The sequence below is a fragment of the Oncorhynchus mykiss genome, chromosome 10 (genome assembly GCF_057628025.1).
Source record: "Oncorhynchus mykiss isolate SJ-2025 chromosome 10, ASM5762802v1, whole genome shotgun sequence".
Classification (NCBI taxonomy): Eukaryota; Metazoa; Chordata; class Actinopteri; order Salmoniformes; family Salmonidae; genus Oncorhynchus; species Oncorhynchus mykiss.
In genome coordinates, this window is record NC_143031.1 from 70,758,949 (window position 1) to 70,783,513 (window position 24,565).

The following is a 24,565-nucleotide window of genomic DNA, read 5'->3' on the forward strand; positions in this document are numbered from 1 at the left end:
TATCATGTCTTTGAACCTTGATTTGGTTATAAATTGGGTTCGTAATTCAAATGTTCTGATGTAAAATAATATATATATATGTGTTGACCTTCAAAGAAATCTTGACAATGATAGCATTGTGTTGTGTTATCATCAACCAACCATATGTGAGACAGTAAGAAGGTAATCATTACATAAACATCATGTTTGCTCTCTCACCTTCCACCTCCACTAGGCCCGTTGCTCCAGTCTCTGAAGCCTGGGAGTCGAGTACCGGACTCCTACCCGGAGCTGAGCTCCGGCCTGGGCAGTAAGGGGCTGGGCAACTCCCTGGGCACTCGGAGGTCCCAGAGCCGACCAGGCCAACTGCAGCTGGCGTACATCCAGGACCAGCTTGGCAACAAGGAGTGCAGGAGTAAGACGTCTGTCAGCAATGGACAGGACCCCACGCTCTGCTCGCCTCCCAAAACAGAGAACGAGGTATGGGGCGGTTTCGATGTGAGTTACCCAGCTTGGCTGTATACTATTCTACCGGGGGCTGGGGAAGGTTTAGTCTATGGAGGCTGTACTGACTGTATCCTATCCCATCATGGGTAGGGTAGGAGTTTTGTAGGTGACTATATAGGGTCAGAAAATATGCTGGCCCTAGTCTTGTACTCACCAACATTCTTTCTCAATGTGTGTTCCGTGTGTGTGTGTGTGTTGGGTGTGCAGCTGCGTCTGAAGTTCCACAAGCAGCAGGAGGAGATCCGGCGTCTGCGGGAGATGCTCAACCAGAGGGACGTACGCATCAAGCAGCTGGAGCTGGAGATCAACAACGTGAGGAATTCTCAGGACTCGCACTGAGAAGAGGCTCCTCTTGCCCCCCCCCCCCCCCGTCGTACCAAGCCACCCTCACCTCTCCCTGGATTACTCTCTGACCACCCCCTCCCCTCCTGCTCTCTCACCCTGGGGGTCTCACTGTAATTAACACCCCTCGACCCCCACCTTCCTTACCCGAAAGACAAGGGCCCTTCCCAGGGGCCTCGCTGTCTCATCGCAGAACACTATCTGTCTATGTGGATCGGTCAAAGCCTCACCAGGGCTTCTCATGCCCCCCATATATGTACATACACCGATAGACTCTCAGTCACTCCTCAATATGTATCATATTTTAATGCTACTGCATCAACATACATGCAAGCCGCTTGTCCCTCTCCCTGCTCCTCTCCCCAAAGTCACTTTTCCTTTTGTACACTTCAGAGCTATGCAAGTTTGATGTATTTTAGTTTTGTTTTTGTGGTACAAAAAAACATGTTTATGCCCTTTTTTATTTGAAAACGAATGAAAATAAGATGGACGTGCCTGTCTTTAAAAGATGCTGTGGTTGTCTGCTGGTTATATTTGAATGTTGTCCGGATGGGAGCAGATGTCACACATGATTGTAAGATACACTGAATTGATTTCCTATGCCTTGTGATTTTGCATATTTAAACAACTGTACATGGATGGATGCTGGTGGAGATGTCTGCGGTGATGTCTACATCTAGAATGACAGAGTATATGTGTGGGTGAGAGAGAGAGAGAGAGAGAGGGGGAAAGAGACGTGCGTCATTTTGTATATATTGAGTCAATTTGGCTCTTTTGCATTTAAAGGTAGACTCAGCGATATGACGTGGATGCAGAAAGTAAACATAGTGGGTCAATTTCCACAACAACTAAGGGCGTTGAAGCGCGAGGCGAAACTTCTCCGCTTAATTTTGTCCCGCTACCGTTGTGTGAACAGCGTGAATGCGAACCCGTGCACATGCGCCGATACAGTGTGTGACTGTGTGAGAACGAAGTCTTGCATCTCACTCGTCACAATATCTGCGGTGCTGCTCGTGGCAACGTCATTTCACTGAGTCCAACTTTAATGAAGCTGCGTTTTGTTTTAATGACTGGTAAACTGGTGAAAGATCAAGCAACTGAAAGAACAATCGTTGCCCAGCAGCTTTTAAATACACCATTTATTTTTTCCCGAAAGCAGCACAGGGAATCTCACTTGTCGTTTTTAAAATTGCATTTATTTATTCTGTTTTTTTAATTTGTTGACCAAAAAAAAGGTAGTATGGAATGATGACCAATTACAGAGGCATGTTTTCACACCAGTGACCACAGCCATGCTTCAGACACACCATTGAGTATGTCTAACACTATCAGATAACACACACACCACATCATGTAGGGAGTGGGTTGGTAGGCCACACAAGGTTTTACTGTTTGGTGCTGGTCCATCCGTTTTCATTGTTCCGAAGCCACTGTGTAAAAGTAGGAATGATTGTTTTAAAAAAGGGATTGAATGAACCTCAAAAAGCCATTGTGTAATATATGACTTAACAGGGAACTTGATAACTGTGTTGTTAATGTGTAAGTGCTGACCCAAGGGATTGGGTTGTCTCTTGAAAACAACAGAGGAAACTGTAAAAGGGAATATATGTGTTTGGAGCAGGCTCATTTGTTCAGGATAACACTAAGCCTTTGTTTTTGATATGATGTCCATTGCTTTTGTGATGCACTACAGAGGAGGCTGGTTGGAGGATCTGTAGGAGGACATGCTCATTTTAATTGCTGGAATGGAATGAATGTAACAGAGTCAAACATTTGTGTTTGATATCATTCCATTTATTCCATTCCAGCCATTACAATGAGCCCATCCTCCTATAGCTCCTCCCGCCAGCCTCCTCTGCAAGTAGTTACTTGGTGGTTCATAATATTTTGAAATGGAAATACTATGGCAAGAAATGGGATTAGAACTGCTCTGTAATTGTGCATCATAATATGTTAGTTAGACAATCAGAGACCCACTGCCCCTGTCCAAAGAAAAGCAAGAGGTCAACGTTTGACTGTATTTAAATAACAACATTTTACACAAGCACGGCACACATACGCCAAAATATAATTGTGAGCTATTCAACACTTGTGAGCAGGCATCTAGAGAAGACATCCCCTATTCCCATAGAGAACCGTGGTCAAAGAGCAGCATGAGGGCAAGCCAACCATTGTCACCGCTAGTATAGATTTATTAATAAAACATTAACATGTAACTGCATATGCTTGGATAATATTGCACTAAGTGGGCCAGGGAACCTGCAATGTGTTTGGTTTTAGCCTTATTTGTCAGCTCATAAATGCTATTGTATGTAGGCCACTGTAGCTCAGTCAGAGTATTGCCATTTGAAGGGTAATATTTATAAATGGTACTTGACTGAATGGAGTCACTACTTAGCTAATGGCACCTTAGGGAAGACAGTCTCAGAAACAATCCGGAAAGCGACTGTTATTGTAATCCAGATGGTCATTGTGGAGTGCATGTAGTCTATCTTGTCTAGCTAGCTTGGCATGTGTACTTTAGCAATAAGTCTCTCGGTCTTTTGTAGACCTTTTGCATTTACTGCCAACTACAATGGCTAGATATCTGGCAATCACATCCCTGTACTACTACTTTGGTGCTTGGGCCTCTTTAAGCATTGTAGACTTCACCGACTGCTGTATCCCATTTTTCTTCAGAAAAGATACGGTCAAGACCAAATCACAAAGTCCATTCCAGGGACTTGATGGCATTTTAAATCCCCAAACTGTGTGTGTGTCCCATTTACATTTTTACAGAAGCAATATTTTAGCAGTAGAAAGAGCAGTAGTTTGAGGGACATACACTACGATCACTAGCATTATCTTGCTCATTGGAAACTGTATAAGGACATCTGTATAAATAAGTTGAAAATGGAGGGTTTCTGCTGGGCAATATCATGACTGAGCCTTACTGTGCCTAAGAATCAAGCTGCAATTTGAGTTTTCTTTTGTATAGGTATTATGATGTCTTTCAGAACAAATATTATTATTAGTGTTCACACAACTCACAAATACAGTGAACAATTTATGAAATGATTCTAATTTTGTTCCTGTTATGTTTAATATTGTTTTTATATATATCAAGAACTACATCAGGTGTAGAGAATAAAAAAATAGGTGAAAACATTACTTTGGATAATTTACGTCTTTTTTCAAGTCTTTTGATACACATTTGAAGTCCCGCCCAGTTGACTACTTCAAAATTGTGAAAGTCCTCAATGGCACTTCCCATGCTAAAACGGGCTTTTGTGCACTAGTCCTCCATCGATCTCTATGGTTCAGGTGCATTATGACAAAGAGGAAGAGGGAGATCCAACTACCGGAAAATCTGACTCCCTCCAGCAGGTGGCATTTTTTGTTGTTGTTTAGCACACCAAGGAGTTTTTGTATGGAGGTCAATGAGAGTGTCACATTTTGTCAATAAAACAATGACTGGCTTATTTGCTATGTTTGTTTTAAAATAAGTTTTCGTAATGCTTAGGTGGTTGCAAGTGTACTGATATGTAAGACACGTGACATCCCGGCTACTTTACATCGGTGTTGTCTCGAGATGGCTATGCACATTCATGGCATGAGGCTAGTAGCATAGCATCTTTCTCCATTGACTACAGGTGGTTGACGTCAACATAATGAGATGTATCTACCAATCCAAAGAAAGGATAGGCGGGAGCTAGACACCCCACCGGGAGCTAGACACCCCAGCTTTGTGGACGAAGACTCCCATTGTTAGGGCGGACAGACAACTATCTTATCCATACTCTTTTAAAAAATGTTTTACCCCTTTTTCTCCCCAATTGGTAGTTACAGTCAGAGGCGAAGGCCGAGAGCCGTGCATCCTCCGAAACGCTTCTTGATGCAATGCCCACTTAACACGGAAGCCAGCCACACCAATGTGTCGGACGAAACACTGTACACCTGGTGACCCGTGTCAGCGTGCTCTGCACCTGGCCCACCACAGGAGTCGCTGGGGCGCGATGGGACAAGGACATCCCTCCCGGCCAAACCCTCCCCTAACCAGGACGACGCTGGGCCAATTGTGTGCCGCCCCATGGGTCTCCTAGTCGCGGCCGGCTGGGACAGAGCCTGGACTCGAACCCAGAATCTCTAGTAGCACAGCTAGCGATGCAGTGCCTTAGACCACTGCGCCACTCGGGAAGCACCCTGTATATCCATAATCTTTTATGAGGAAGGGGAGGGCCTTGCATTCAGGAAGTTGTGGGGACAAACCATAAAGATTAATAGGGGACACATTATTTGATTTGATTGATTAGGATCCCCATTAGCTAACGCCAATGGTGACATCTAGTCTTACTGGGGTCCGGCACATAACAAAAAAGACATTACAGACAAAATACTTGACAATTTACGTACATTAACATGCAGTGTGTGTGTGTGTACATACATGTTAGTACATACACACAACGAGTAGGTCACATGGGGGAGAGGTGTTGTGCCATGAGGTGTTGCTTTATTTGTTTTTTTAATCCAGGTTTTCTGTTCACTTGCTCTATACAAGATGGAACGGAGTTCCATGCACTCAAGGCTGTGTATAATACTGTACGTTTCCTTGAATTTGTTCTGGACCTGGGGACTGTGAAAAGACCCCTGGTGGCATGCCTGGTGGGGTAAGTGTGTGTGTCAGTGCTGTGTGTAAGTTGACTATGCAAACAAGTTGGGATTTTCAACACATTAATGTTTCTTATAAAAACAAGAAGTGAAGCAGTAAGTATCTCCTTAACTCTTAACCAAGAGAGACTGGCATGCATAATATTAAAATTAGCCCTCTGATTACAATGAAGAGCAAGACATGCTGCTCTGTTCTGGGCCAGCTGCAGCTTAACTAGGAATTTCTTTGCAGCACTTGACCATATGACTGGAAAATAATCAAGATAAGACTAAACTAGAGCCTGCTAGAGCCTTACAGGCTCTAAAACTAGAGCCTGTAACATCCAAGTAATTTAGTCTCAACTTGTTCAACAGCCACACCATTCATTCCCAGATTCAGCTGAGGTCTAGAATGTAGGGAATGATTTGTACCAAATATAATGCTCTTAGTTTTAGATATGTTCAGGACTAGTTTATTACTGGCCACCCATTCCAAAACAAACTGCAACTCTTTGAAAAGGGTTGCAATGACTTCATTAGCTGTGGTTGCTGATGTGCATAGGGTTGAATCATCAGCATACTGGAGACATATGCCTTGTTTAATGCCAGTAGCAGGTCATTGGTAAAAATAGAAAGAGTAGAGGGCCTAGAGAGCTGTCCTGCAGTATACCACACTTTACATGTTTGACATTAGAGATGTTCCCATTAAAGAAAACCCTCTGAGTTATATTAGATAGCTCTGAATCCACGATATGGTAGAGGTTGAAAAGCCATAAAACATACAGTACCAAGTTTGGACACACCTACTCATTCCAGGGTTTTTCTTTATTTTCTTCATTGTGGAATATTAGTGAAGACATCAAAACTATGAAATAACACAAATGTAATCATATAGTAACCAAAAAGGTGTTAAAACCTCTCTAGGGTAGGTGGGACGCTAGCGTCCCATCTGGCCAACATCCAGTGAGATTGCAGAGCGCCAAATTCAAATACAGAAATACTCATTATAAAACATATTTTACATAGGTTTAAAGATTAACTTCTTGTGAATCCAACCATGGTGTCAGATTTTTTTAAATGCTTCATGGCGAAAGCATACCTTATGAATATTTGAGAACATAGCCCAGTTGACAAATTATTACAAACAGTAACCAGCCAAGCAGAAGTGTTACAAAACTCAGAAATAGAGATAAAATGAATCCCTTACCTTTGATGATCTTCATATGGTTGCACTCAGAAGACATTCATTTACTCAACAAATGTTCCTTTTGTTCTATAAAGTCTCTTTATATTTTTTGCACGTTTGCACGTTTTCTTCAGTAATCCACAGGCTCAAACGCCGTCAAAACAGGCAGACAAAAAAATCAAAATTGTATCCATAAAGTTCATAGAAACATGTCAAACGATGTTTGTATTCAATCCTCAGGTTGTTTTTAGCCTAAATGATCTATAATATTTAAACCGGACAATAACGTTGTCATTATAAAAGGTAAACAAGAAATGCACTCTCTCGGGATTGCGCATGAAAAAGCTCTGTGACACGTCAGGGTCCACTCATTCAGACTGGTCTTACTCCCTCATTTATAAGAATACAATATATAAGAATACTGAAACATCTAGTGGAAGGCATAGGAACTGCAAATTGAATCCTAAGTCAATGGATACTGTAATTGCATTGAATAGAAAACTACAAAATCCACCCCAAAAATACTTCCTGAATGGATTTGTCTCAGGTTTTCCCCTGCCAAATCTACCAGTTATATGCATATCATATCTTCTGGGCCCGAGTAGCAGGCCGTTTAATTTGGGCATGCTTTTCATCCAAAATTCCGAATGCTGCCCCCTACCCTAGAGAAGTTAAACAAATCAAAATATTTTGGGGTGGTTACAAAATGATTCCATATGTGTTATTTCATAGTTTTGATGTCTTCATTATTAGGTTGCAAGTTCAAATCCCCGAGCTGACAAGGTACAAATCTGTCGTTCTGCCCCTGAACAGGCAGTTGACTCACTATTCCTAGGCCGTCATTGAAAATAAGAATTTGTTCTTAACTGACTTGCCTAGTTAAATAAAGGATTTTTAAAAATAAATAATATTACAAATAAAATACAAATCTAGAAGTTAGAAAATAGTAAAAATCAAGAAAAACCCTTGAATGAGTAGGTGTGTCCAAACTTTTGACTGGTAATGTACGTTTTCAAAATACAGGTTATGGTCAATAATATCAAAGGCTGTACTGAAATCTAACAGTACAGCTCCCACAATCTTCTTGTGATCACTTTCTTTCAACCAATCATGAGTACATGTTGAATGCCCTTCTCTATAAGCATGCTGAAAGTCTGTTGTTAATTTGTTTACAGAGAAATAGCATTGTATTTGGCATTTGGTGTAACACAATATTTTCCAACAGTTTGCTAAGAGCTTGCAGCTAGCTGATTGGTCTGCTGTTAGAACCAGTAAAGGCCGCTTTACCACTCTTGGGTAGCGGAATGACTTTGGCTTCCCTCCAGGCCTGAGGACAAAGACTTTCCTCTAGGCTATGACAGATAGGAGTGGCAATAGAGTCAGCTACCATCCTCAGTAGCTTCCTGTCTAAGTTGTCAATGCCAGAAGGTTTGTCATTATTGATCGATAACAATAATATTTCCACCTCTCCCACACTAACTTTACAAAATTCAAACTTGCAATGCTTTTCTTTCATCATTTTTTTTTTATGATTATTGATTGATTATCTAAGAAATGGCTAATATGAATGTTATCTGATGTTATTGATTTCATTAACCTTATTTCTAAGGCTATATATATTAGTATGGGATATTTTCAGCCCTTTCCTGGGTAGTGTTGCATTTGGATATGTTACACCCATTTTCCTAACCAGGGAGAAGTCTGGTTGATAGTGGTCTGGGGTCTAACTAAAATGAAATAACCCCAGGTGTGTTCTCATTCTCAACCCCAGGTGTGTTCTCATTCTCAACCCCAGGTGTGTTCTCATTCTCAACCCCAGGTGTGTTCTCATTCTCAACCCCAGGTGTGTTCTCATTCTCAACCCCAGGTGTGTTCTCATTCTCAACCCCAGGTGTGTTCTCATTCTCAACCCCAGGTGTGTTCTCATTCTCAACCCCAGGTGTGTTCTCATGCTCAACCCCAGGTGTGTTCTCATTCTCAACCCCAGGTGTGTTCTCATTCTCAACCCCAGGTGTGTTCTCATTCTCAACCCCAGGTGTGTTCTCATTCTCAACCCCAGGTGTGTTCTCATTCTCAACCCCAGGTGTGTTCTCATTCTCAACCCCAGGTGTGTTCTCATGCTGCCTTGGCAGCAGCCAATGGGGATCCATAATAAATACCACTACAAATTCCCTATTCAAATAACCTTAGTTGAACCTGACCCGTTATCAGACACACGGAAAGAAAATGCACACAGCAACATTTCTCATTTCAGAAATTATATTAAGTATGGAAAAGCAACACCTCTCTCAGCAAATAGACATATTCATAAATCGTATAAGATATTCAATTGCGAGTAAACATAAACCAGTCAGTATGGCACCAAGTCAACCAATAGATTAAAACCATATCACTGTCATTCACCATACGTGTAAAAACATACACATTCAACAACAGTCAAAACGGTTGCAACCTTTAAAAACCGGGTACCCCTTAACTATCAGAGCTCTGTAATGTAATAACTTTTACTACGTTGCAGAACTGTGCTTCGTGTTTGTGTGTGTGGCTTCTGGAGCAGGAGTCCCGATGCCGGCGAGAGCGGTCCGTATTCAGTGCAGTGGTGAGAAACAGAGGGATCGCTTTTCTAATTAGCCAGATGATGTTTCTTCACGAGACTCAGAGGAAACCCTAGTATTTCCTGGAATCTAGTGTCGCTATCTGAGCTCATCCTAAACTACTTTGACACACGGTACTCACTATACAAATGTCTCTGCCCCATGGCTATTGTCATTTGTTCCCTTCACTTTCCCTACTATCCCTCTGATTGGCTAAGGCAGCAACAGGGATTACCTCTGGGTTACAGATATGACCCGTTTCAACATGGACATTGAGGGCGTCCACCATTTTAAAGTAGCCAACTGGGTAGGGTTTCCTATTAGTTGGGAGCAATCAGCCACTGCAGAATAAGAAAATGTAATACTTTAAAATGGAGATAGCCTCAATGGCGCTGCCCATGCTGTCACAGACACTATAATGGCACAGATACAAAGATGAGTCCTCTATCAAACCCTCTCCTCTTTTCCCTATTTCAGCATTTCTTCATATCAAGTGAATGGAGCACAAGGTTGTAGGTTCATATAAATTCAGCAAAAAAAGAAATGTCCTCTTACTGTCAACTGCGTTTATTTTCAGCAAACTTAACATGTGTAAATATTTGTATGAACACAACAAGATTCAACAACTGAGGGAATGGCCCTAGCCCTCACCCTCCGATCCAACAGGTCCCAGACGGGCTTAATGGGATTGAGATCCGGGCTCTTCGCTAGCCATGGCAGAACACTGACATTCCTGTCTCGCAGGAAATCACACACAGAACGAGCAGTATGGCTGGTGGCATTGTCATGCTGGAGGGTCATGTCAGGATGAGCCTGCAGGAAGGGTACCACATGAGGGAGGAGGATGTCTTCCCTGTAACGCACAGCGTTGAGAAGATTGCCTGCAATAACAACAAGCTCAGTCCGATGATGCTGTGACACACGGCCCCAGACCATGACAGACCCTCCACCTCCAAATTGACCCCGCTCCAGAGTACAGGCCTTGGTGTAACGCTCATTCCTTCGACGATAAACGAGAATCCGACCATTACCCCTGGTGAGACAAAACCGCGACTCGTCAGTGAAGGGCACTTTTTGCCAGTCCTGTCTGGTCCAACGAAGGTGGATTTGTGTCTATAGGCAACGTTGTTGCCGGTGATGTCTGGTGAGGACCTGCCTTACAACAAGGCCTACAAGCACTCAGTCCAGCCTCTCTCAGCCTATTGCGGACAGTCTGAGCACCGATGGAGGGATTGTGCTTTCTTGGTGTAACTCAGGCAGTTGTTTTTGCCATCCTGTACTTGTCCCGCAGGTGTGATGTTTGGATCCTGTGCAGGTGTTGTTACATGTGGCCTGCCACTGCGAGGACGATCAGCTGCCCATCCTGTAGCTCTGTTTTAGGCATCTCACAGTACGGACATTGCAATTTATTGCACTGGCCACATCTGCAGACCTCATGCCTCGCAGCATGCTTAAGGCACGTTCACGCAGATGAGCAGGGACCCTGGGCATCTTTCTTTTGGTGTTTTTCAGAGTCAGTAGAAAGTTCTCTTTAGTGTCCTTTTCATAACTGTGACCTTAATTACCTACCGTCTGTAAGCTGTTAGTGTCTTAACGTCCGTTCCACAGGTGCATGTTCATTAATTGTCTATGGTTCATTGAACAAGCATGGGAAACAGTGTTTAAAACCTTTACAATGAAGATCTGTGAAGTTATTTGGATTTTTACAAATTATCTATGAAAGACAGGGTCATGAAAATGGGACGTTTCTTTTTTTGCTGAGTTTACAAGCAGGGCAATGTGGTGGCATTCACGCTAAAAAATGGTTATGAATACCTGGGGTCTCCTCTCCTGAGTACAGCAGAGGTTACGGTGGAAATCCCTGAAAAAAGTAGCCACTGTTCTTAAAAAGTTTTAATATGTAAAAAGCGCTGTAAGTGTCAACTTTTTTCCGGGGACTTATCCCCATATCCACTGCTGGTTAGTGATCAGGCACCACAGGGGGGGAACTCGATCATTTATGGCAACCTTCCGGCCAACATCACCACTTTCTGGCCATCTTATGTTAGGCAGCCACTCCCAGTGGCCTTGATGCGCTCTGTGGCAGTCCTCAGTGTTAAGGCAACCCTGCTCCAGAGCCAGGGCTGGGTTCAACTTTATAATCCCTTGTTTAGGGGGGGGAAGATCCCTATGCCAGAGCCACTGACTCCTTTACATTCATTATACTTATTTTCTTAAATTTGACATCTTTAAATATACACTAGAAAACAGGAAATGGGGGTTTGAACACATAACCTCATGGATTGAAGGCACATACTCAACTGCACAGCCATATTAAGGTTGGCAATTTACTACCATCTGCAGTTATGGAATGTTTCCTCACAAGTCTAATTCATTGGCTGATTCCTCCTGGTGACCTGGATGGAATTATGTGATCTTTCCTTAAGCCATAGGAAGTCCCACCCAGTTGACTACTTCAAAATGATGAAAGTCCTCAGTGGTGCTGCACATGCTAAAACAGGCATTTGGGCACTAGAATCCTCAAATCTCTAGGAGCACTCAAAGCAAAACAAATTAGAATTGAACCAATAACCTCTTTTGCAACTCTCAAAGTCAAACATACAAAGAGAAGTGCGAACACATGGCAGCTCTGGGGTTAAAGTGGATTTCACGTCTTCCTATTTTTTTCCTTCCCTCCCATTCAAAATAATAAAATGATGAGGTGCAACATGTCATCTTGTAGAGTGACTTTGAAGTATCCATTCTGGGGCCTTAAGGAAATTAATATTCTATGTAATATAAAAATGAGTGTAACAGAATTTTCTCACTGAGGCAACCTATTGCAATCAGCAGGGGGTGCACTTAACTCAGATTCATTCAACTCTAGATGTGACAAGAGAAAAGTATGGCAGGAAGAGAGCAAAGCATAAAATTGTAACATTTTATTTACAAAGCAGTTTGGTCATACAGGAAGTAAAAATGTAGCTACAACCTTGATTTGTGCAACAGGCGGCCACAAAAAAATCATAGCTCGCTTATCACACAGCTGCTATAGCAATCATTTTATTGGGGGGATAAGGAACGGAAAATAAAACAAAGACAAAAGAAGAGGGGGAAGAAATAATAAATTCAACAACATAAAATATAAATTCAGAGTTCATCCAACAAAATATTAAAAGCACAGACCCAAAACTAGATACCAGTCCCAAAGTCCTCACACAGGTATACATAAAGGGGGAGTTGACAGTGAAATTGTGGAATGCGGAGTGGTGCGCTGCTTGAGAACCTTGGGAATGGCTCTCGGTTCCATGGGGCGGAGGCAGCTCCACTCGGACCACCCATCCGGTACAGTCTTTCCCCACACGGGGACTCAAAGCTGGGGGAGAGGAGAGGCGTGGCGTAGGCAGGGTGTAAGGGTGGAGAGGGAAGGGGTTGGTAACTTGACAGGCTCTTGTTTTTTGCTCTTAATCGTCGTCCTCGTCGTCATCATCATCGTCATCTTCATCATCGGGTTCTCGCTTTCTCTTCTCGCCTTTGACAGCCTCAACTTCTAGGGGAAATGAGAAAGAGTTATTACACTGTAAAGTATCCGAAAGTTCAACTTTTTAACATGAGTTTCGGACATGAGCTCGTGACAAAAAGTATGACAATGACATACCCTCTTCATCGTCGTCCTCATCATCCTCATCTTCAACTTCACCTTCAATGCCAAGGTCTTCCTCCTGGAGAGAAGGGACAGAGCAGGTCAGAATCAACAATATGCCCCCTGTTGATCTTTTAAACTATTGAGTCAAACAAACCAAAAAGGAGTTTACCTCCTCATCGCCGCTGACCTCATCTTCCTCCTCTCCTTCTACTCCCTCTTCGTCGTCATCATCCTCCTCATCAAAGTCTTCCTCCTCTCCCTCCTCATCTTCTAAAAAACAAAATAAATGCATCAGTTTTCGATTCAGAGCAATTGAATAATTTATCTGAGCAAACCAAAAACCTTTCAATATAGAAATTCAAACAAAACATTAGATCCATTTAGATATAATAAATTGGAAGGTTGTGCAGGACTATGGTAGATGAAGGAATCACTCTCTCTTTTCAGACTTAGAGTATTTACCTGGTCAATGTCAGTGTATTATGTCGGTTATGTGAAAATGTGATAATATTATAAATTGTATTTAATATTTAAGGACTCTTGGTAGATTAGGCCAACTGAGGACTAAAAGAGATCCCAATAAAAATCTAATCACATCCATTGTCACACAGACACATGCCGACAAACAGTACAAATACACAATAAAATTCCCTTGCACGACAAAACACCCACGATATACTATTATGGATTGTAATATATAGTAATATATGCCATTTAGCAGATGCTTTTATTCAAAGCGACTTAGTCACGGGAGCATACATGTGTGGGTGATCCCGGGAATCGAACCTACTATCCTGATGTTGCAAGCGTCATGATCTACCAACTCAGCTACAGAAGACCCCCATTCAACTCACATCTACACGTCCTCATATTTGTCCCTCAAAACACACACACAAAAAAATGGATGCCCACCCTCATCATCATCATCGTCCACACCGTCGACCTCTCCGTCCGAGTCGGATGCCTCTCGGTCCTCCACGTCGTACCCGTCCAGGTAGGTGAGCTGAGGGAGCAGCTTGAACACACTCTCCCTGTAGTCGTTCAGGTTGGTCACCTCACAGTTGAACAAGTCTAGAGACTTCAGGCCATCCAGCTTTTTCTGTGGGACCAAAATGGATGTAGGTTAATTAGGGGGTGAAAAAAAAAAACACTGGCTGAATAAATCTCTAATTCAATTTTAGAGCACACCTTTGCCCATATAGGCTAGCAAACAAATTTTGACTAGAGCCACATCATAGGGAAACAAATCAGAAATGAGTCTAAAACAGTTGCCTGCCAACTATACGAGGAATAGTGTCATTTGAGGCACAGCCTGAGACAGTGTCGCACTGTATTGTGCTCTACTTGGAGTTTGGTGTACCTACCAAAGGTTCCAACGTGCTGATGTCTTTCAGTTTGTTTCCGCTTAGATTTAGATGTGTGAGGTTGGGGAGTTTCTCTGCTAGCACGTCAAGGCCACCAGAGATTCTGTTGTCACTGAGTTCCAACTGCAACATAATGTGAAGATATCAGTCACTTCTGTCAACAACAACAAAAAAACTCCCAAGTAAGTAACAGTCTTTCAGAAAACAACGACTATGCCCTAAATGGAAGGAACCCTATTCCTTACACAACAGTGCACTACTTTTGACAAGGGCCCTCAATAGTGCACTATATGGGGAATGGGTTTCCATTAGGAATGCATACAATGGCTCTATCTATACCACCCAGGCAGAACTTACATGGTATTTTTAAGGAGTCAACAAAAAATGTTTATACTGTAAGTAACTTGTGTAAAAAAAAAACATTACCTTTTTGAGTTTCCCAAGTTTGGGAAGGTTGGAGACTGAGATTAGGCCAACGTTTATCAAACTGAGGAATTCCAGATTGACGAATTCTGCTGTGAGACCTTCGATTTTCCCTTCATTTGATCTGCAGTTATCCAGGACAAGTTCTCGTACCTATAAAAATGTGTAAAATTGTAATCCAAAGAAAAGCATATGTATGCATTGTTTACAGATGCACTACAAACTCTAAAATTGAGAATGCACACATATTATAAAAGCTTTATTTTACGCATATACGCAAAATGGTGTGGGAAAATATGTTAATAATGGTCACATGTTGGCAACAACAACTTGTGACATCAATACAACAACCAAACTACGATCGAATCTAAACTTCATGGTTGAAAAAGGTCAATATACAAAATATGGACCTCAACGACAGAAGTGGTTGTTATTCTGACGTTTTCCTGATTTATGTATGAATACTTGCAACATGTCAATTCCTCACAACACAATCTCATCGTTTAAAAAGTTCACGTGAGGGACAGTCGTTACGCAACCAAAAACTCGATAAAAGGGTTGAAGAAAGTTAACGCTGAACGTCAAATATCATGATTCGCACAGTGGCAAAGTGAAACATTGATGCAAAGTGAAACATTGATAAGGCTGTCGAGTGGAGCCATCAATAAAGGTATTCGGTTGCATGATGTTTTATGTCGAGGCACCGCGGTTGTTTCTTTAAACCAGCTGCCACGAGGAAGAACCGCACAATACAGTTCTACCTTCACTTGCCCGCTGTTCAGTCACTAATGACACATGCAATGCTTTTTGTTAGCAAGCTCGCTACAGGCTAGCCATTGCCCTTTTAAGCGCTGCCGTGCAGTTGAGGACCTGCAAGAGAAGCCTGACTGCCCGCCATTACCTACCCTACAGCAATTGGAAAGGATTGCAAATATACCCTGTAAAGATACACTTTTTTATTTTCAAGTCGAATTTATTGGGGAAATGGATCGCCTAGTCGTCGAACGAACGACCGATTTAACAGTTTGTTACATTAGATCACCGTTTCGTAAACAACGTCGAAGGAAATATTCAGAACGGAAATTAGTCAAACAAAGATGGAGCCTCCTTTCTCCAGAGCTTCAAAGACGGCAGAATGACAACATGGCGATTCCTGAGATACAGTATGCAGAGTTCTCTAAACTCTCCGGAGATGGATGACTGTTTACATGCAGTAATTACGTAAAATCATCCCTTACAATTAACTTTCAATGTAGAATACTTTTATCAATGTTTGCATGAAAACCAGAGAGCGTCAACGTGGAGTTTTAGCAACACACGCACCGAACGCAGTTTCCTCTGTCTCGTGTCATTCAAGCAGGCTATTGCACTAGCCGACGACCAACACGTTATTCGGAGATTGTCGGTAGCCGAAGCATTAGATATTTTAAATGATTAACATACAAAATACCGAATCTGAACGTGGAGGTTAGCCAGTTTCAATAAGTATTTAATTTGCTTTCGTGGTAGTTGTGGTGAATAATATGGCGGGAACCAAACATTCGATGACTGCTACGAATTAGCAACATTAACAAATAATCAGCTTTAATTTGCGGGAAATTATTTAGTTTATGAATCTCAAATCGAACAATAACATTTGACGGAACGTGAGGGTAGGCATGTAACGTTAGATCATCGGCGACATTGTAGCTGGCTAATTTCCTCAACTTCAGTTGATTCTTAGCAAGTAAAGTAATATAAAACGTTTATTGCTAGCTATCGAAAGGGGGGTGTAATAGTAAGTTGTAACTTACAAGATGTGGATGGCTCGTGAGAAGACATTAATGACTAATGTTGTTTGCTTGCTAGCTAGCAAACTAGCTATCTAATGTGTCCCTACCCAATTTGTGGAAAATGTTGAAAAGAAGCCACCCGTGATCTCATGAATAATAATCACGAAAGTAGGGGTATGGGATAAACTTGATTTTGGATTATTGTTGTGGATATAAGTGCATTGTAATAAAGGGCGCCCCATTTTAGAATTTATGCTAGCAACAAACATGGCTACCAAGGTCTATATAAAATAAACCATTCCGTCAATGTCTAACGCATCGTGGAAAAACACGTCTCCTACAACACAGATGTAGAAGTTAACAAATAATTGAGACGTTGGTGCATTCGAACCGTGTGTGTGCAACATCTACCCAGTGACTGTGAAACTGTTAACACTGCAATAATGCCAGAAAGCAACAATAATCGGCTTTCGAAAGTAACGATTGAATATTGTCTTGTCCCCCCTCACGCCCCAACGGGGACAGTGTAATGTAGCCTGTTACAGTTAAGTATTTTCCGCTCTATTAATAAATGAGAAACATTAAGCCCATGTGGTCACCATTAGCTACACAGGTCACTTGGAAAGCAAAAAAAGTAGCAAGCTAGCCAGAAAACTAAAGGTTTGGTTTAAAAGGCACGACTTACATCAGATGGGGTCCTGTTTCTTAGTTCCAAGTGGATCCTCTTCTTCATGTCCATCTCGCCCTACGAAAGTTGAACTTTTCTCTTGGGTGTCGGTGTAATTTATATACAGTCCAAAGGCAGAGAGATGCCCTAATGGAGGAAGAATATGGGACTGTATAATGAACTGAGCCAAACGCCAAGTTACCCGCGGAGAGGAGAAACCATGGAGGGAAACGGGACTAAAACAAAATATATTCTCAATAGCGCCATCTCTGGTCAGAAACGCTCACTGCGGTTAAACAGGCATTGCAGTCACAGAACATGACGCTGCCATGAAACAACTGATGTGCGATTTATTTCTGGGGGGAAAATTGATGTATTATGTACAATTCTAATTTCAAACAACTGTTTTTTGTCAGTCTTTTTATTTGATTATTTTTATGAAAATAACCAGTTTGTAACATTCTGTAATTCGGAGATTATTCGAAACTTATTTAATAAATCAATTGATTACATAATCAGAAATCATTGCAAAATTGCTAAAGAAAAAACAAATGAAATCTGGACTATTATTTACTTAATTCAAACATCTACAGCAGAGATGTTTGAGCTCCCCTCCTCCTAGCCTTGACCCCACACTTCGAGGGTGTCTCAGGGGGATTTGGGATATGCAAAAAGTACATTTCCATTTCACACGTGTATAATACACACTGGTACGTGTGTAACAGGTCAAACCCAAGCAACCACCTAATTATTGTATTTAAAAGGCCTTATTTTGAAATTAATAAGATACCTGTTGACAAGGCAGCGGCAAATTAATTTCATAGCATTCTTTGTTTATCAGTACATTTCAACGTAACCTAAACACATTACATTGTTGTCCTAATGTACATATGCTCAATAAACATTACACCCTATTTAATGTGTGTACACTTATTTCATTTTATAATAATCAGCATCTCAAGCAGTATGACGATGCCTGATAATCTCATAAAATTTTCCCTTTTATTAGAACCGGTAAGTAGAGTGCGTTTATTTGGTTTACAGTGAAGGGAGCATTGTATATGCACACCGTGATGGGGTACTTCTCCCTTACGCTTCCTGCATAGAGACGCAAGATCCCCGAAGCAGAAGAAACCACCAGTGTGCCTCCCGCTACCACCAAAGAGCACCTTCTCTCTGTCAGGACAAGAAACACTTAAACCTATGGCAATTATGAACCAGCAACAAATTACCTTAGTGGAAATTGATATTCATCAACAAGCCAATTTATTTATTTAAATGTTTTTCAATGAAAGAGTCTCTTGCATCTCTAGGTGCATCTCTACAAAAGCCTTTCGTAGGATCTAGTCAGGTCACCAACGTGTGTCCCATTCAAGACTAACGGCACCTATACCATTACTATGCTTGAGATAGCTATGTGTTTCTATTTTGGGATGGATTTTAATTAATATGGTGGTAACATTTGTAAAATCGCAATCACAGCTTTTAAATCACAATATGTAAAACATGAAAACAGCAGTTTTGTATCTTGGATATGAATGTAATCTTAAAATCAATGTTCTAAAATAAATACCATTACAGGACCTACTGTACTATGCTGTACATTTCAACCATGTTTTGAACATGGTAATCGGTAATAGAAAGTATTTACCAGGAGAGGGCACTGCAATGTCTTTGTACAGCCTCCTCAAACTCATGAGGTTATCATGCATTATGGGTGTGTGTGGGTGCCTTCTCTCCTCTCTGACTGTATCTGCTTATCTAATCGATTGCTTAGAAATATGTGCAAGCCTTTAAAGGGGCAATCAGCAGTGGAAACAGAGTGTTTTTTCGCTGCCCCTGTTTTAGTAAACGGCTGAGGGAGTCATGTAACCACTCTCAATTCATAGACAGAGGTATGGATGCAAGGACTGACCAGCCATGAAATCAAAATTATAATTTTAACCATGTTTTGAGGCTAATTTGTTTACAAACATTGGAGTAAAAAAAAGCTTATATTTTGGGTTCTGATGAGGTAGGATAGTTGAACTAAGCTCATGAGGCATTTATAAATTATATTCTTCAAGAATCAATGGGTACATATCATTAATTCATACATCCAAAAATGGATGTAGCAAGGGCAGATTGCCCCTTAAAGAGACAGAAGGGGGTACAATATTGTGAACCGGCTGAGTATAATATCCACGGAAGTGTTAGTGTGTTAGTTGATTTGATTCTGACAGCAGGATCCCGGCAAACTGATTTTCCTCAACACACATTTTTCAAGGTAGTTTTGTGTATGTGTGTGTGTCCTCATTTGTTGCACATTGAGTTATTATTTTGGTAACCTACTATTGCTTTGCAAATTGTTCTGCATAAGTGTCATTGTCAAACTCTCCTCCAAAGCTGAAGATGAAAATAGAGGAGGTGTCACATATCTGGTAGTCCATAGATTATTTGTAGGGCAGTACTCTTTGTGGCCTTTCATTGGAAATTGCTAGTCTCCCAGAATGAACTGTTTAGGCTATGGCTTACTTAGTTTTTTCAATGGCTAACAAAGTACTTGGCTGTCTACTAAGTTGATGTAAAATTATTGTTTGAGAAAAATTATATTTGACACAAAATTCCAAAGCCAGAAACTAGGCTAAGTACAGTAATCAAGTATAGGGCCTCTTAGTAGAACTGTGCCAGACTGAAGACTGATAGGCAGTTGAGTCTTATTTGCTCTAGTGAAGCAGCGGCTTCCAGAGAGGCTCACTGGCTCAGACACAGCAGGCTGAGGCTTCAATGTGCAGGGAGAAGATTGAGAACACGCCCAGAGAATGAGCAGCTCCCTTGCGATGAGATAAGATGGTTATGCCTCCACTCTACTGTAGAAGACCCTGAGTCGCGGGGTAGGGGTGCTACTTTTGCCGCCTGATTCAAAAACAAAACATGGCGGTATTTCAAGGTTTTTTGGCTATGTTCTTCATTTGTAAGAAAGAAAAAACAACAGCCATAAAGATATCTTCTTGTCAGACTAAATAGTATTCAGTGAATGGATTGGAAGACATTGTGTTTATTTTCCAACTTATAGGAATGTATACTGTAGTTCCAGTGAATCTGGTATATAGGATACATTTTCTCTGTACTGTAGTTCTCGAAAGAGAAAAATACATGGCCTAAAGTATGTAGACTATGTATTCAGTGTTTGACTTGGGCAGGAGCTCCCCAGAGATGAGTATCGGCACCTCAAATGTTCTACTGCTTGAGCTCCTGTTCCTCTTAAAGAATATTAGCTCAAAAGTATTGTGGAACTCCTGCACCTAAATATAAACAGTACCGTCACCCAAAATGAGTCCCGGTGGCACCTTTTTCAGTCCAAGTCAAACACTGTATGTATGTAGGGCCGGTGTGGAGCCTTCCGGAATGTGTGCATGTCTATGGCTATACCCTTCTAACGAGCTGCACACAGTCAATCCCAGAAGCGTTGACTCACAGCTAGCTAGCCTACCTACACTGTCTGCCTCAGTCCCTCTGGGCTTTATTTTCTCTTGTTGAACCCTACTGTGCTCCTTCTCATATCACTGACTGGATATTGCATAACACCAAGAGAGAAATTGCCTGAATTCGGTCATTCTCTCTCCTGAGCACCAGTGACACACTCCGCACCTTTTATTTATACTGTGCTGCTATTCTCAGACACACACATCTGTATAGGCAGCCCCATGACAACTATCTCTCTGTCTCTCTCTCTCTGTCTCTCTCTCTCTCACACACACACACACACACATGCACACACACACACACACACACACAGCCAGCAACATGGCCTGCTTTTTTATACCCGTTTTGTGCCAACTCCTCCACCTTTACAAATACGATAAGAGCTGAGCCATAAGAACTCTTCCAGGGCTATGGTAATGGTTAACCAGATAAGGATTTTTGGGGGGCGGGACTTGCAAACAGACATCATTTTTTATCAACGTTTTTACCCCTCTCTGCTCGCTTGCCCCTCTCAACAAGTTACATTCATTTCTACAGGAGGCAAAATGGAGGGGACGTTCGATAAAGAGAAACCAGAGTTGGAATATAAAAATCCCAATGATAACCAAGGTAAATGACCTCTGAACATTGTCTCTATTCTGTTTTATAGTGAAATATCCTATTATTTCTCAGATGTACCACTGTTCTCTGGAAAAGGTTACTATCTGAGTCCCAGTATTAGTATGTCATACTGTCCTTTTATTTTTTAACATTGGCTCTATTCATGCATATTCCTGCCAATGTATTTGGCTGCAAACTGGGTCACAAAGGACTTACTGATGGTTGATCTGTCCAAACAGATGTACCATTAAGATGATTGCAACTCAATAGGAACATGTATTTGGAAGACACTTTTACTGTAGATGTTCTCTGTCTGAGTCTGTTTGTCTCATACTGTATGTTTGTAGTCCCAGACACCATGTACTAACATGTACTAATCATCCTATACAATACTGTTTTCAATTAAACTTTTTCTTTCAAAAGCAGCTCAAACAATGTAATAGCCATTGAATTCTACCGTGCAAATATAGAGTGAGTTATAGGGAAATAATGCACGCTCTAGAATGCCCTTCAAGCCAATCAGAAAGGAGTATTCAACAATGCCATGGTATAATATGTACTATCATCCTATACTTTGGTATGCTGATGGTTTATACAATTGCTGCTATATAGCTGCATTGGATTTGCAGTCAATTTCTGACACAAATCATACAACACCATAAACTACTGGAGCATTCAAATATGGAGAGAGTTTTGTTACTACAGCATAAACTACTGGAGCACTCAAATATGGAGAGAGTTTTGTTACTACAGCATAAACTACTGGAGCACTCAAATATGGAGAGAGTTTTGTTACTACAGCATAAACTACTGGAGCATTCAAATATGGAGAGAGTTTTGTTACTACAGCATAAACTACTGGAGCACTCAAATATGGAGAGAGTTTTGTTACTACAGCATAAACTACTGGAGCATTCAAATATGGAGAGAGTTTTGTTACTACAGCATAAACTACTGGAGCATTCAAATATGGAGAGAGTTTTGTTACTACAGCATAAACCAGTAATTGATCAAGTACAGAGAGGACAGTGAAACAAATCATAATGAAACAAAGTGCCTAAGTAACCCAATTTTTATTGAATCATTGTTGGTTTATTACGATATTTACTAAATGTGTCTTACACTCTGACTATTGATGTAATAGAATTCAAATGCGGAATGAGAGTGAAGTGTCCTGTCTGTCGTTGACAGCTGACTGACTGACTGGTGTATGTTGGTCGGTGTTACAGGTGGGATCCAGCGGCGACTAAGAGACAGAGACCTTCTCAAGAAAAGAAAGGCAGAGGCCGAGGAGAAGGCGATTAACCAGTGGGTTTATGGGTAAATGTAGACATTGAGAAGAGGTGCAGAACTAGTAATGCACACTCATCCTCTAACAAACATGTTAGAGTTAGGAAGAGGCCTAGATTTCAACCACTAATAACGGTTTTCTGCTTCAGCCGACAAACGTGTTTAACTAGAAACTTGAGTGGACTATGTGGGCTTCAATACAGCTGCCAAGCCCTTTGTCCTTAGTGCTTACGTGCTTAAATAAGTTTGGCTGAAAAGCCACTTAACATGACTTTATGTTTTTGTATGTTTAAAGAATGTAAGAGCAGGAAATAGTAAAAGATGTGTACATGCATAAATAAAGTTGTGTACATGAAACAGTATATTTGATCATGATCGTATTTGGCTGTCTATCAGTCTTCCAGCCCACATTGTCCAATATGAAGCAAGAGGAAACCAAAGGTTGCTTAGGCGTTTCCAACGATTGGCACCACACGTTTAGATCAAGGACTTTGCACTATCAACAATGAATGATTGAATATCGCCAAGCTTAACAACGTAATCTGCTGCAAAGTGTAAACATTCCAGTTGCGAGGAAGTGTAATGACGACCCACGATTACATTTCTATTTGTGTGACTTCAGGGTAGAGAGCAGGAGGAAGAGAGTGAGGGGAAGAGAGGAGAAGAGTAGCTCGGGAAGACGAGGAAGGCCGAGGAAGACTGATCCAACACCGGAGCTCCCGGCTTCCCAGGAAGAGCCAGAACAGGAGGCTGTCATTGTAAAGGTGGTGTCCAAACCAGTGGAAGTCACCCCTGCCCCTACCTTGATCTCACTATCCCCATTCCTTCCGGTGGACCCTAGCCCGCCAGAATCCCTACCGGCGTATGTCCCCCTCGTCCCAGACCCTATCCCTATCCTTGCCCCTGCTCCTGTGGCTGTTGTTGCCCCTTCTCCAATGTCTAACCCTGTTACTGCCCCTGCACCATCCCTGTTGGAGACCCTGTACACAGAAGGCAGTGACCAGGGTAGTGATACCCTGGACCAGGTGCTGATTGAGGACTTGGGTCCTGATGAGAAGGAAGACATCCCTCCATCTCAAAACAACTGGGGCACTGATCAAGGTACTAATGGCATCAATTAATGAATGTCTCTTTGCAGTCATGACTTCTGAAATTACTGAAGTGTCTGGCCAATGAGCTCATTGGGATGTTATCTAGCTGTGGGGGATATGATCTCGTCACATATGGCATAATCAGAAATGTTAAACTAACCACCTTTCTGTCATAGGGTCAAGTGAAGAGCCGTCTGTCAATGTGCCTGAACAGAATAGAGTGTTCTCTACGTTCCCAAGGTTCTACACTGGTGTTCCTTCACAAGATCATCCACCAAGAAACGTCTTCTGAAATCCACTCAGATCTGGCCTCTGATAACATACAGACAGATTACATGCAATGTAATCTATTCTGTCAACATGTGCATTTGAGACGTGATGCAGTTTAGCCTTACTGGTTAACTCATCTTTGTAATTTTGAGCCTGATAGAGTATGGATATGAAATGTAATGTACAATGAAATGCATGAATTCCAGCTTTAAACCGACACATGGATTTATTTATTTTTGCTTCATGAATGGTGTCTAAATGTGTTATGTTGCAAGAACTGCATTGTCTGTATTTAATAAATGAGTTGTACAAGCTAAACATGGCAGCATTTGAAAGTACATTTGTATTTAATCATTTCTGGTAACTGTGTTTTCTAATTGTGATTTTTACATTTTTTTTATACCAATGGTTTATTTGAGATAAGCGCTATGATAATAAAGGTGTGATGCTTTGTTGATAATATGACTGTCTCCTTGTTATGATCATCTACAAAACAAGAACAAGTCTCAGTTGCTCAATAGTACCCTCTGCTGTCCTTTTACAGTACTGAAACAATCTCGAAGGAGTCATTATATATATTCAATATTACAGTAGACATGTTGTTTTGGCATTTCTCTAAACGGACAACCATTAAAAATAGTTATTTCTACGAGTTTCATCCATAACTCCCCATCAGGACACGAGTTTGAAATTTTGCTTCACAATTTACATAATCATTTGCGTATGCTTGCTACAGCACTCAGTCACCGCTTTCCATTAGTAAG

The 24,565-nt window shown here is 41.4% G+C and overlaps 3 protein-coding genes across 8 annotated transcripts in view; 2 read left to right on the top strand and 1 right to left on the bottom strand.

The window, feature by feature from the left end:
- Positions 1 to 3,978, top strand: part of LOC110497353 (coronin-2A) — a 60,563-nt gene extending 56,585 nt beyond the window's left edge. For 2 of the 4 annotated variants that reach the window (XM_090187749.1, XM_090187750.1), the window contains exons 11-12: positions 215 to 477; positions 694 to 3,978. In XM_090187749.1, the coding sequence (XP_090043875.1) occupies positions 215 to 477; positions 694 to 825 (395 nt within the window). In that variant the 3' untranslated portion in view covers positions 826 to 3,978. The remainder of the gene's footprint in view (positions 1 to 214; positions 478 to 693) is intronic. The other 2 variants (XM_090187751.1, XM_090187752.1) reach the window with 1 other exon arrangement.
- An 8,162-nt stretch (positions 3,979 to 12,140) lies between these two features.
- Positions 12,141 to 17,998, bottom strand: LOC110497348 (acidic leucine-rich nuclear phosphoprotein 32 family member D). 2 transcript variants are annotated; one of them, XM_036973453.2, is made up of 7 exons: positions 17,104 to 17,998; positions 14,650 to 14,799; positions 14,224 to 14,346; positions 13,772 to 13,958; positions 13,029 to 13,129; positions 12,872 to 12,935; positions 12,141 to 12,760 (listed from the first exon to the last, which is right to left on the bottom strand). In XM_036973453.2, the coding sequence occupies exons 1-7, from the start codon at positions 17,155 to 17,157 to the stop codon at positions 12,678 to 12,680; spliced, it is 762 nt and encodes a 253-aa protein (XP_036829348.1). In that variant the 5' UTR covers positions 17,158 to 17,998; the 3' UTR covers positions 12,141 to 12,677. The 2 variants fall into 2 exon arrangements, with proteins under 2 accessions (XP_036829348.1, XP_036829347.1); XM_036973452.2 differs by having other exon boundaries at positions 12,141 to 12,763.
- Positions 17,999 to 21,017: 3,019 nt separating this feature from the next.
- Positions 21,018 to 24,263, top strand: LOC110497350 (uncharacterized). 2 transcript variants are annotated; one of them, XM_036973449.2, is made up of 4 exons: positions 21,018 to 21,159; positions 22,380 to 22,470; positions 23,063 to 23,541; positions 23,708 to 24,263. In XM_036973449.2, exons 1-4 carry the CDS (start codon positions 21,096 to 21,098, stop codon positions 23,821 to 23,823), a joined length of 750 nt encoding a protein of 249 aa, XP_036829344.2. In that variant the 5' UTR covers positions 21,018 to 21,095; the 3' UTR covers positions 23,824 to 24,263. The 2 variants fall into 2 exon arrangements, with proteins under 2 accessions (XP_036829344.2, XP_036829345.2); XM_036973450.2 differs by having other exon boundaries at positions 22,380 to 22,458.
- Positions 24,264 to 24,565: the final 302 nt, after the last annotated feature.

Bases quoted from the DNA above. Each gene is read 5' to 3' on its own strand.
- LOC110497348 (XM_036973452.2), bottom strand. From the start codon at position 17,157: ATGGACATGAAGAAGAGGATCCACTTGGAACTAAGAAACAGGACCCCA. The intron at 14,347-14,649 runs GTAATGTTTTTT...ATTATGTTGCAG, and splicing joins AACTTGGGAAACTCAAAAAG to TTGGAACTCAGTGACAACAG. The intron at 12,764-12,871 runs GTATGTCATTGT...CATTTCCCCTAG, and splicing joins TGAGGACGACGATGAAGAGG to AAGTTGAGGCTGTCAAAGGC.
- LOC110497350 (XM_036973449.2), top strand. From the start codon at position 21,096: ATGGAGGGGACGTTCGATAAAGAGAAACCAGAGTTGGAATATAAAAAT. The intron at 22,471-23,062 runs GTAAATGTAGAC...GTGTGACTTCAG, and splicing joins ATTAACCAGTGGGTTTATGG to GGTAGAGAGCAGGAGGAAGA. The intron at 23,542-23,707 runs GTACTAATGGCA...TTTCTGTCATAG, and splicing joins CAACTGGGGCACTGATCAAG to GGTCAAGTGAAGAGCCGTCT.